Source organism: Danio aesculapii, chromosome 3, assembly GCF_903798145.1.
Source record: "Danio aesculapii chromosome 3, fDanAes4.1, whole genome shotgun sequence".
Classification (NCBI taxonomy): domain Eukaryota; kingdom Metazoa; phylum Chordata; class Actinopteri; order Cypriniformes; family Danionidae; genus Danio; species Danio aesculapii.
In genome coordinates this window covers 62,296,332-62,309,487 of record NC_079437.1, presented here as the reverse complement: position 1 = coordinate 62,309,487, position 13,156 = coordinate 62,296,332, and the positions used below count along the sequence as shown (strand labels likewise).

Here is a 13,156-nt window from a genome sequence, read left to right as displayed (position 1 = left end):
GTAAGCTGTACCGAGTGACTGAAACTCTGTAGACACTGATCATGCCTAAGGTTTCTCTACAGTGTGAATCCTCTGGTGCCGTTTCAATCCTTCTGCTGTAATAAAAGTCTTCTCACACTCCAAGCACATGAACTCTCTCACACCAGTGTGGACCATCACGTGTTTATTAAGGTGTGATAATTGGCTGAAACTCTTCCCACACCGAGTGCACGTGAATGGTTACTCTCCAGTGAACAGCTTCATGTGTTAAGGTTTGATGAGCTGCTCAAACTCTTCTGAGTGAGTGGTCTCTCTCCAGTGTGGCAAATCATGTGTCTATTAAGGTGAGATAACTGGCTGAAACTCTTTCCACACTGAGTACATGTGTATGGTTTCTCTCCAGTGTGGATCTTCATGTGATCATTAAGGTGTGATAATTGGCTGAAACTCCTTCCACACTGAGTGCAAGTGAACGGTCTCTCTCCAGTGTGGATCCTCATGTGTACATTAAGGTTTGATGAGCTGCTCAAACTCTTCCCACACCGAGTGCATGTGTACGGTTTCTCTCCAGTGTGGCTCAGCATGTGTTTATTAAGGTGTGATAATTGACTGAAACTCTTCCCACACTGAGTGCATGTGTATGGTTTCTCTCCAGTGTGGATCCTCATGTGGGTATTAAGGTGTGATGACTGGCTGAAACTCTTCCCACACTGAGTGCATGAGAATGGTTTCTCTCCAGTGTGGATCCTCATGTGAATTTCAAGACTGGTTTTTTCTTCCCAACTCTTCCCACACTGAGTACATGTGTACGGTTTCTCTCCAGTGTGGCTCAGCATGTGTTTATTAAGGTGTGATAATTGACTGAAACTCTTCCCACACTGGGTGCATGTGAATGGTTTCTCTCCAGTGTGGATCTTCATGTGATCATTAAGGTCTGATGATTGGCTGAAACTCTTTCCACACTGAGTGCAGATGAAATGTTTTTTCTTTTTCTTAATACCATCAGTCTGTAAATTAGTTTTGTCCTCAATTTTGACATGATGTTCCTCCTCTTTAATCTCTTTTTTCTCTTCAATTTGGTCTGAAATAAAACAAACATTTGTTTTTATAATGTCTAAAAAGCTGAAGTCAAAAGACACTAAAACATTGGCTACACAAACTGTAATATTGATAAGGAAGTTAGAAATATCCGACTTCCTGTTGGGTTTGAGATTTCACTCCAAGACTTTTTCGTAGGTATTGGCATGTTTGATGTGCGTGAAATGTAGCTTGGGGGCCACTTTGTCAAAAGTGCATAGGTGGCGCTGTAGAGTCATTTGGCCACACCCACTTCCAAAACCTAAAATAAACAAATGTTTGACCCTTCTGGCGCAAGTGCAAAGTTTCGTGAGTTTTCAAGCATGTTTAGACCCTCAAAAATCAATTCATTCTACAGAAGAATAAATGGAGCAATTCCAATAATGCCTACGCACCATAGGTGCTCGACCCCTAACAATATTAATAATAATAATAATAATAATAATAACAGGGCTCAAAATTGTGGTCACATATGCACCCAAAATTTTATCTATTCACTTAAGGTGACAGTTTATTTATAATCTAATTTCGAGACGATCACGTGCTTAAGATTGCTTGTGGCTGGTCCCGCATTATTCAATTTATGATTGACCAATCAGACGAATCCTAAGTCACTATAAATACCCTAAGTTCCATATCACAGCCATCTTCGTTCTGAAGACCGCTTCGCTCCATATCGACCAGCTACTGCTACCACAACAACTACTTCAAAATACATCTCCACCTATAACTCCAACAACAACATCAAAACCTTCAACCAAAAACTGCCTAATACACCACTTCAGCAGTAGTGATCACTCTAACATAAACCTCACACACTGCTCCTGCAAACCCTCTCTTGGTACCATCTTTATAACACTTTCCATTCAGCAGCCAGTTATTGTTTTGATCTTTATTGCCTTTGGGGGGGGGTTCTTCAATACGTTCTTCCGCTGTCTTAAGCTTATTAAGGCATCTTGTGGAGTTGTCGAGATCTACCTGCTCTCTCCCGGGACTCATGCCAAACAAGCTTTATAATCAACCATCAGCTAAGTGATTAAGATCCACCCTGTGTAGCTCAAGTCTCTGGATCTTATAGAGTTGTCTACTCTAACATGCTTCTATGTTGAGTTAGGGGACAGAACCTATAGACTGGGCAACTGGGGTTGTGGTTACCATTCTAAAAAAGGGGGACCAGAGGGCGTGTTCCTCCCTGGAAAAGTCTATGCCAGGGTACTGGAGAGGAGAATCCAGCTTATGGTTGAACTATAGATCCAGGAAAAACAATGCCGATTTCATTCAGGCTGTGTAATACAGAACCAGCTCTATACCCACACTTGGGTGGTTGTGGGATCATAGGACTATGCCCAACCTGCCCACAGTTTGTGGACTTGGAGAAGGCATTTAACCGTGTCTCTTTTGAGATTCTCTACGGGGTGCTCTGGGAGTATAGGGTTGGGGGCACTCTGTTAAGGGCTGTCCGGTCCCTGTATGAACAGAGCAAGAGTTTGGTTCACATTTCCAGCAATAAGTCAGACTTATAGTGGGTGCGTGTGGGACTCCGTCAGCTCTGTCCATTATTTTTATGGACAGAATTTCTAGTCTCCAGGGCTGGAAGAAGTCTGGAACAAAATTTCTAATCTCAGCCAAGGGCTGGAGGTGGTCAAGGACCACAGGATTTCATCTCGGCTATTTGCAGATGATGTTGTCCTTTTTGGATTCACGAACATGGACAAGGTGGCTTGCCATCTCCAGTATTGAAGAGAGTCCTTAACCCTGATGGAGTTCTAGTACCTTGGGGGTCTGGGGTTCCCTGCTGAGGCTGCGAGTTGGTCTTCTCATGGAACAGAGTTTCAGTTGGAGATACATCAACATACTGAATTAAGAAAAAGTCTCAGTAACTTTTGGTTCTCGCTGACTTTAAGCCAGTACTTTGAGTTGATCAAATTAGCAAGACTATGCCAGTCGCTTTTATATGAATGAGTGCAAATCATATCAAATGCTGTCTCAAATATCCATTGAACAAGGACAACATAAGAAAAGGCCGAAGCAATTGTACAATTAGCTGATTTAACTAAACATGATGTATGTGTTATTCTTTTTAAACTCTTTTTACTAACGAGCTAATGGAAACAGATTTTACAAATAGTGTTTTAATATTGTTGACTAAACTCTCTCTCTGCTGAAATCATAAACTATTCATCAAGTTTGTATTCTACTCAAAGTAAATGTAGTAAACTAGAAAGAATCTTGAACTTAAAAATAAAGAAACTTTATTAATAAAACAAACAAATACACATGACAAATTAATAGGCTTTCCAAACTTAAGGCCTTGGTATACTGCAAACCAAACTGAACAACAAATTAAAATAATGTAATTTTGAGTCTTGAGTTCATTTAAGCAGTTAGAAACAGCTTGCTAAAATTTTAGGGAAAATTGGTTTTGGCTCCTAAACACCTTTGAGCTCCTATTGGCCTGTGGTGATAATGCAATCAGTGGGCGTCTCCAGGAGCTCCGCCTTCTTTGAGGTGTGGTTTCTTTGTCTTGCTTGTCAAGCTGGATAACAAGTAAACAGCAGCACCAGGGACATCCCGTTCCTCACTTCAAAACAGAACAAATGCAGGATTCTGCAGCCCTGGTGCTGTTTGCCAAATGTTTACGACCCTGTTCTTTCTTAGCTGCCATCATTGTGTTTATTGGTACACATGAGCAGCACAACACATTTACAAGTGTTGGAAAACACTATAGCAGGGGTCCGGTGCTTCCAGGAGGTCCGCTGCCCTGCAGGGTTTAGCACCAACTTGCCTCAACACACCTGCCTGAGTGTTTCAAGTATACCAAGTAAGACCTTGATTAGCTTAGGTGTGTTTGATTAGGGTTGGAGCTAAAATCTGCAGGACACTGGCCCCCCAGGAACAAGTTTGGTGATCCCTGCCCTTTACCATCACTCAGCCTTTTCAAACATTATTCAGACATGACACATCCTTTCCACACAAAATGTTTGCTGTACTTATGTCATGTGTGCAGCTTTATATCCACTAAGCTGTGCCGAGTGAGTGATACTCAGACACTGATCATGGCTTAGGTTTCTCTACAGTGTGAATCCTCTGGTGCCGTTTCAATCCTTCTGCTGTAATAAAAGTCTTCTCACACTCCGAGCACATGAACTCTCTCACACCAGTGTGGACCATCACGTGTTTATTAAGGTGTGATAATTGGCTGAAACTCCTCCCACACCGAGTGCACGTGAATGGTTTTTCTCCAGTGTGGATCTTCATGTGTTGTTTAAGGTTTGATGAGCTGCTCAAACTCTTCCCACAATGAGTGCAGGTGAATGGTCTCTCTCCAGTGTGGCTCATCATGTGTTTATTAAGGTGAGATAACTGGCTGAAAGTCTTCCCACATTGAGTGCATGTGAATGGTTTCTCTCCAGTGTGGATCCTCATGTGTACATTAAGGTTTGATGAGCTGCTGAAACTCCTCCCACACTGAGTGCATGTGTATGGTTTCTCTCCAGTATGGCTCCTCTTGTGTTTATTAAGGTGTGATAATTGACTGAAACTCTTCTCACACTGAGTGCATGTGAATGGTTTCTCTCCAGTGTGAATCCTCATGTGAATTTCAAGACTGGCTTTTTCTTCCCAACTCTTTCCACACTGGGTGCAGATGAAATAGTTTTTCTTTCTCTTAATACCATCAGTCTGTAAATGAGTTTTGTCCTCAATTTTGACAAGATGTTCCTCCTCTTTAATCTCTTTATTCTCGTCAATTTGGTCTGAAATAAAGCAAACATTTGTTTTTATAATGTCTAAAAAGCTGAAGTCAAAAGACACTAAAACATTGGCTACGCAAACTGTAATATTGATAAGTTAGAAATATCCGACTTCCTGTTGGATTTGAGATTTCACTCCAAGAGACCATTTCGTAGGTATTGGCATGTTTGATCTGCGTGAAATGTAGCTTGGGGGCCACTTCGTCCAAAGTGCATAGGTGGCGCTGTAGAGTCATTTTGCCACACCCACTTCCAAAACCTATAATAAACAAATGTTTGACCCTTCTGGCGCATGTGCAAAGTTTCGTGAGTTTGAGCATGTTTAGACCCTCAAAAATCACAATTCATTCTAGAGAAGAAGAAGAATAAATGGAGCAATTCCAATAGGGCCTACGCACCATAGGTGCTCGACCCCTAACAATATTATTATTAATAATAATAATAATAATAATAACAATAATAATAATAATAATAATAATAACAGGGCTCGAAATTGTGACCGTTTTGGTCACATATGCACCCGAAATTTTATCTATTCACTCAAGATTACAGTTTATTTATAATCTAATTTCGAGACGATCACGTGCTTATAATTGTTTGCAGCTGGTCCCGCATTATTCAATTTATGATTGACCAATCAGACGAATCCTAAGTCGCTATAAATACCCTAAGTTCCATATCACAGCCATCTTCGTTCTGAAGACCGCTCCACATCGGCTAGCTACTGCTACCACAACAACTACAACTCCAACAACAACAACATCAAAACCTTCAACCAAAAACTGCCCAATACACCACTTCAGCTGTAGTGATCACCCTAACCTAAACCTTTCACACTCTGCACCGGTTCCATCTTTGCTCCTGCAAACCCTCTCTTGGTACCATCTTTATAACACTTTCCATTCAGCAGCCGGTTATTGTTTCAATCTTTATTGCCTTTTGGGGGGGTTCTTCAATACATTCTTCAGCTGTCCCAAACTTAAGGCATCTTGAGGAGTTCTCGAGAACTACCTGAGCTCAAACTCCCCACTCGCCTTGCAAACGGGAGCAAGGCAAGAGGGAGCCCCTGGATCGAGGATCTTATGAGCTCAGGGCTCTCTCCCGGGGCTCATGCCAAACAAGCTTTATAATCAATCATCAGCTAAGTGTGAACTCTTCAAGTGAAGTTTATTTATAAGCTAATTTCGAAAGGATCACATGCTTATGATTGCTTGCAGCCGTACCAAATTATTCAATTTATGATTCACCAATCAGACGATTCCTAAGCCACTATAAATACCCTCAGTTCCATATCACAACCATCTTCGTTTTGAAGAATCCACCCTTCCACCCCTACTCCTCCTCCTTTCCTAGATGGGTGGCACGGTGGCCCAGTGGTTAGCACTGTTGCCTTACAGCAAGAACGTCACTGGTTCTAGTCCTTACCAAGTCAGCCGACGTTTCTGTGCTGAGTTTTCACATTCTCCCCATGCTCACGTGTGTTTCCCCCAGGTTCCAGTTTCCTCTACATGTCCAAAAACATGCCACTTAGGTTAACTGACTAATCCAAATCAGCCCTATAGACATGCTCCTAGTAAGTGGTTATCATTTAAGAGCAATCACTATCTGTTCACTAGCTACTACAGCAGGGCGGTTCTCGAGATCTACGTGAGCTCAAACTCCCCTCTCGCCTTGCAAATGGGAGGGAGCCCCGGGCTTGAGGATCTTATGAGCTCAGGGCTCTCTCCCGGGACTCATACCAAACAAGCTTTATAATCAATCATCAGCGTGAACTCATCAAGTGTGAACTCTTGACAATATATTTGGGAGCATTTGTGCATGAAATTGTTGCCGTGCGACCTGTTTTCACTGTAAATGTTCACCACATGCACGTGCTGCTAATGATGTGACAATAAAAGTGATTTGATCTGAATTCACGCAACTCAGAATGAAACGCAGCACTCTATAGTTTAAAATACGTCAACTTGCTGCAGTAAACAAATCCCACAATGCCTGCTCCGACTTGAAGCTCTTCTGATTGGACCAGTGCTCTTGAACTGAACATAAATATATTGGTTAATATCAGCTGTCAATGACTCAGTTCAGATGACAGAGTTACAGCTGCAAAAATGTAGAGGTCTGGATACGAGAGAATGAAAGTGAAAAAAGGGTCACAAACCACATTTGTTGAGTGTTGACAGTCATATATGTGTTTAAAAAGAAATGTTGAAGCAGCTTCACGACGATTAGATCCTGTTGGGTACAACATGACGTCTTTGCGAAAAGTTTTCTTTGACACTTTTGACCTGTCACAGTGTTCAGACAGACGCCACGTTGTGTTTGCAACCGTCATTAAAACAAGTGGAAGAAGAATTATTTGGAGACATGGGTCATCAGTGTTATTTATAAATGTGCTGCAACAATGGTTTGTTTTCATTTCTCCGCTATGAGAGAGCAGCTGGCATGTGGACATGTGTGGATTATAGTGGTCTGCTAACACGTGATAACAATATGTCTGTAAGGAGCATGTTTTACCCGAGAGCTTTTCACATCTGGAAATGGTGAATCCGGATTTGCTGCTTGTCTTCTTTTAATAAAGACTCGGCTCCAGTTGGTGTTGATTGTCCTGTCTCTACAGATTTGGTAGGTGTGTGACCAGTGTTCTGTGTTTGTTTATTCACGGGCGACTCTTTCAGTTTGTAAAGACATACCTTAGTCAAAATGATTTGGTCACTAAGTTTACAGTATGTTAATATCACTACAATATTTTGGACTGAAAGATCTGCTGTAAATGCTGCTCTTCGAGTGTAAACACCTTAACCCTCAGGGGTCAAAGACCGCGTATACGCAGTTTGAGGCGTCTTGTCCTGATATTGCCAAAACTAACTAAAATTACACTTTCAGTTTTGATCTTATAGATAAGATCAATACATCAATCAAATCTGTTAGGGGTCTACTGTTATTTGTGTACACTCACAATAACAACTAAATGTGTGTGCTTTTGCTAAATAAGGGTAAATAACAGTGTTTTCTCTCTCCGCGAACTGTTTTTAGAAACGCATCAGTTAAATGCACTGAAACTTAGGGCTGGGCGATATGGGCAAAAAAATCATTTCTGGGTATTTTTAGGAGGAATGATGTTATACGATGTATATCTGGTATTTTCCCTATGAATGGTTACTTGAGAGTTAAAGCCTTTATTAAAACATTATTAAGCAGTTTGAGCAAAATATATTTATAATAAACAGCTGCACAAAATGTTTGCTAAATAAAATACAGGTTTTTCTCCTGCACAACATTTTAAATTCTACATAAAATCTTTGATAAGTAAATACAGTACAGGGTTTTATCCTCTGCTTAACACTATAGACAGCACAACTCTGCTGCTGTGCAAATAAAGTAAACAGAACCATAGTAAACAGCTACATTGTCAAAGCAAAAATGGAGCACACTTAAATAGGAACACAACAAAGTATTGTCGGATAGAAAAGAAGCACAATAAATGTAAATATGAAACACACAGCATGTTATGTCACAATTACAGTGTTGTTGTAAATAATCCTGTATAGTTGTGTGATTTATAAACAATTAAATCAGCTGTATATGTGTTTTAGTTACACATTTACATGTATATATTGTGCACAATTATTAAACAGTGCACATATCCAAGATATCTAAAGAGAAGTCTTACACACTATGTAAAAAATCATACACTTTTCCTTTTGTTTTGTTCTTTTTTAAACTTGTTTTACTAAATATTAAATAAAGAGATGAAAGCGAATAGACTATAGATATGAGAAGTAACGAAATAGTTTCAGAGTGCTGTGATGAAACGCTGGTTAAGCATATGAGGCTGCATTTACACTGTTCAAGGGACTCAATTCTGATTTGTTTCTCCCATGTGGCACAGATTAGATATGGCCCATGTGTGTGTAAGCAGGAACAAATGAGATGGATTCAGATTTACTCAAATCAGATTCAGGCCTTGTTCATATGTGGAAATGTATCCGATATGAAGCAGATCTGTGTTCTTGTGTCTGCAGTGTAAGCAGGTAGATCAGATTTTCACTTGTCAATGTGCGTCATTAAAAACCGTAGCTTTCATATCAGAACAGACTTCAGTAGAGTCCCAAACCTTAAATCTCACACACGAGGACTAAAACAGCTTTTATATTGTCATATAGCACAGGTATTTCAGCATGTTAACGAGAGCGAGAGAGCGCAATGTCCACCACATAACCAATATAAAACTAGTGCATACATCACGTGCATAAATAACACCATGGACATGACTTTAAGATGCCTAAAGGTTTAAAAAAGCCTATATATCAAAAGAAGATGGACAAACGAGAAGCTTTCTGTCATAAACCATAGTAAAACAGCTTGTCAAAAGCTGCGAACAGATTACATACAGAGAAAAGAGCGCTCTTTAATTATCAGCTGTTAGTCAGCGCCCGCTCTTTTTTTCCTGGTCATCGCGTCTTTGCATTGTGCTGTGTAAATGCAGACGATCGGATACGAGTCGCTTTTAAAAGATGATGTAAGCAGGTCAGCAAAAATAAAAAAATAAAAAAAATAAAAATCAGATTCAGATTTTTGCTGTCACAAAAGCAGAACTGACCATCAAGATCTGCCGTGTGAATGCAGCCTAAACGTAAACAGTCATTATAACAGAGCAGAACGCAGAGCTAAATCTGTTATAGCGTAATGTAAAGAAGAGAGCGTCGTGTAATAAATCCTGAACTTATGATCAGTGAATATGAGCTGGTTTCACTTTCGCTATGCAGTATAAATTCCTCCCATTCTTGTGAAAACATTCAGGTGCTGCTTGTTAGTTTGACAAGGTTTCTGGGTTCGTTAGTGCTGTCAATTGCAGAAGAAATGATGGATGAAGGTGTCTGATAAAGCGCTGTGACAGCTGCAGGTGCTGTGTGACATGCTGCACGCGAGGGGGAGTCAGATTTCGATACAACACCGGCACTGCGTGTTCCTCCATGTCGTGTCAGTGATGGGTCGTTCTTGAACAATTCGTTCATTTTGAACAAATCTTTTGTATGACTCATGGAGTGAATCATTCATTTGCGCATGCGTTCATTTGTGCAAGTGGAGCTCACGTGCTGCCTTGGAGTGGTCTCAAACCATAATAATATGAACGATATTGGATAACACCGCATCGCGTTGGGGAATCATATCTATATATGCCCACAACTCGATATACTGCCCAGCCCAACTGAAACTCAGAGACACCAGAAGCCAAACACCCCCCCCCCCCCAACCCCCACCCCGATCAGGAATAAACACCAACCTATTTGTTGTTCAGTGTCTTCATGTTTAATTCTGCAGGGTTCTGGATCACTCATGTTCTCGCTGTCCTTCAATCAACTCTTCACTGGAGCCTGATGGGAATATTCCAGTGTTTACAGCTGAACTGGAGGAGGAGGAGCTTCACTGGAGGAGGAGGAGCTACACTGGAGGAGGAGATAATTATTCTAATTAACACATTCTGTTCATTTATATTTATGTTTTAATGCCATATCAGCAGCACTGGCTATATTCATGACAACACTTGTATTAAATATTCAATATATAATTGACAATCATAAGTGTTTCTGAAACATCATTAATCAGTTAAAAACACACAAATAACAGCAACACTGATAAAGTCTTATAAGCTCTTTCAGTCTGATCAATGATAAATATTGTAAAATTCCTCCAGAAAACACATTTTTAAACATTTGCCTTCAAATATTTCCTGAATAAAAACATTCTCTAATATCATTTAAACATATACATTCTGTTCAAATATGTTTTACCATCAAAATATTCTCACACAAGTTACACATAGGTTTCTCTTCCCTGTTCAATAAATGTGTGTGTAAGTCTTGAGTGGCCGATTCTACATCTCATGTGTGCAGCGTGATCATGTCTCTGATTGCTTACATTTATCTCTCAATACTTTAATAAATTAAGTGTTTTTTACTATACTAATTCCACATTCTGCTTTACTGCTAAATAAAGCGTTTGCGTCTCTTCAGAGGTTTACACAAGCATATTTTAAGTTAAAAAGATCAATATGAAACAAGCACTTAGTGAATGAATGAGATGGAGACACAGATGAAAGGTGCCCAGATGAAAGCTTAGGGTTAAGACCATTAGGAAATTAAATCTTAGACCCATAAAGGGCTAAAGGCTAATGAATTGTTCAAATGGCCCAGATGGAAAAGATTTTTATTTGCCCTTTCCAAAAAATTATTATAATTTATTAATACAATAATTATTATTACTAATAAAAATATTTTAGATTTTATTTCTTAACTAAATATTTAAAAATAGTGTAAAAACAAGCAAGCTCTACTTGTATCCATACACTTTTTTCAACATACACTTTAAAATAAAAATGAACAAATGTTTTAAAAGTTTAAGACTATAATAAACTAAATATATACACAACAATCTGTCCAGGTCGGTGTCTTCAGCAGTAAATAGATGGAGAACTTTTACACAAATGTTACTGTAATGTAAATAATTAAACCATTATGATAAAGAGAGTTAAAAATGAGCTTTTTAATGAAAAGTTTAAAGTTTTATTGAGATGATTGTTGGTGATTGTATGGGTTTTGGCCAGATTTGATAGCAATACATGAACAAAGGAAAATTCAGACCTGTTTAAAAAAAGATTTAAGACCTACAACACAATATTTCATTACATTTAAGACTTTTTAAGGTCTAAAATTTGAGTTTTGAGATTTAATACATTTTAAGACTGCACCTGTAGATAACCCGTGAGTAACGTATTAACACAAGTGTTTACAGCGTAGCATCGAGCTAAAAACAAGAGAGTATATTAGCATTGAGCACATATGTTAAAGCAGTTCAACCCGCAAGATAATTGCAGCAAATCTGCGAACGCTACAAAGGTCAGATATAATACACTTACTTTGAATAGACGCACAACACCCGTAACAGAAGTGGAGTTAAAGGAATTCAACAGCAAACAGCAAAGCTCTGCACTCTCCGCTCTCCGCCTCAGACTGAGCGCCGGGGGCGGGAGATTTGCCTGCACGCTGAGCAGCGAAAAGCTGATTGGCTGTTTGAGGGCGTCCAGCGAAAGCTGATTGGCTGCCTTTGCCTGTTGGCGCTCAGCGAAAGCCGATTGTATCGCCTTAAGATATTTTGGCATTTATTGTAGATTATTTTATTTGTTCCTTTACTAGGTTAACCATTAGCAAGCATTTATTCTTAATAATTTAATCATATCTTTTAGGAGAACAACTTATTTGGTATTTTCTACAGAAAGCATCAAGAGTCAACATATTTCCTCAATTATCCATAACATGTGTTATTGACCATATCCCTCCACCATTCATCAATAAACAAAGATTTTTTGTTCAACAAAATACACCTGTTTTCCAAATAGATATGTTATGTGGGCTAAAATTATGTTTAAATATCAGTTTCCAGTATAATAGTACTTGTGGATGAAAAGCAGAGGGTATGATGGGAAGTTTAGACGCCTCAAAATCATTCTGCAACAAAAAAATGAATACCACCACATCTTCAATATATCTGTAGGAATCTCAAACCAAAAAGATGATTCCTTTTTAAATAAAGGTTGTAGCCATTTAAGCTTAATGGATTGCTCAATCTAATATTATTTCCCACACAATATTATACACACTACGTCATCCTACTGGAAACACTTTTTACAAATAGTGTTTTAATATCGTAAAACTGAATACCTGTCGCTCTGCAGAAATCATAAAATATTCATCAAGTTTGTATTCTACTCAAGAAAGTTAATATAGTAAACTAGAAAGAATCTTGACCTTAAAAGTAAAGAAACTTTATTAATAGAAGAAGTAAATACACAGGACAAACGAAGGTGCTTTCCAAACTTCAGGCCCTGGTACTCTGCGAACTAACTGTCCCGGAGCTCCACCTTTTTTGATGCATTGTTTCTTCCCAGTGATGTTTCTCATTCAGCTTATGTTCTGCATTTCCACTGTCAGGCCAGTGCGAGCCAGGGTTTTTAATCGGGCCGGGCCACGCCAATAGCCCAGGAGCTCAAGCAGTGAGGCCGAAATCATGTCACGTTTCCACTGTTGGGCTAGCAGCTGGCAGTGCATCACGCAAACCCCACCTCAGAATGTCCCCCGAATCAAACACCACACAACCCGCCCAGTTCAGCAGGAATCAGGCAGGCAGATAAAGCAGACCTATCACATCATCACGAGACGATTAAAATGAAGACAACCGAACCAAACAAATGACAGTACATTAGAGCCAGCAGTAAACTAGTATAATGGTGGCACGCTAGCTTTACCAGACTCGGGCAAACCCCACCTATCTGGGGCCCTGAAGCCCCAGCT

At 39.6% G+C, this 13,156-nt stretch overlaps 2 protein-coding genes across 2 annotated transcripts in view; both read right to left on the bottom strand.

Moving 5' to 3' along the window:
• LOC130220617 (zinc finger protein 721-like) overlaps positions 1-13,156 on the bottom strand; it is a 44,337-nt gene that overhangs the window by 12,846 nt on the left and 18,335 nt on the right. The window contains exons 6-7 of the mRNA XM_056452838.1: positions 2,830-2,911; positions 243-1,060 (exon numbers count right to left, since the gene is read on the bottom strand). Coding sequence (XP_056308813.1) covers positions 243-1,060; positions 2,830-2,911 — 900 coding nt within the window. The remainder of the gene's footprint in view (positions 1-242; positions 1,061-2,829; positions 2,912-13,156) is intronic.
• LOC130221816 (oocyte zinc finger protein XlCOF15-like) lies at positions 3,423-12,033 on the bottom strand. The gene is made up of 3 exons (XM_056454412.1): positions 11,725-12,033; positions 10,093-10,255; positions 3,423-4,811 (listed from the first exon to the last, which is right to left on the bottom strand). The coding sequence occupies exons 2-3, from the start codon at positions 10,145-10,147 to the stop codon at positions 4,111-4,113; spliced, it is 756 nt and encodes a 251-aa protein (XP_056310387.1). The 5' UTR covers positions 10,148-10,255; positions 11,725-12,033; the 3' UTR covers positions 3,423-4,110.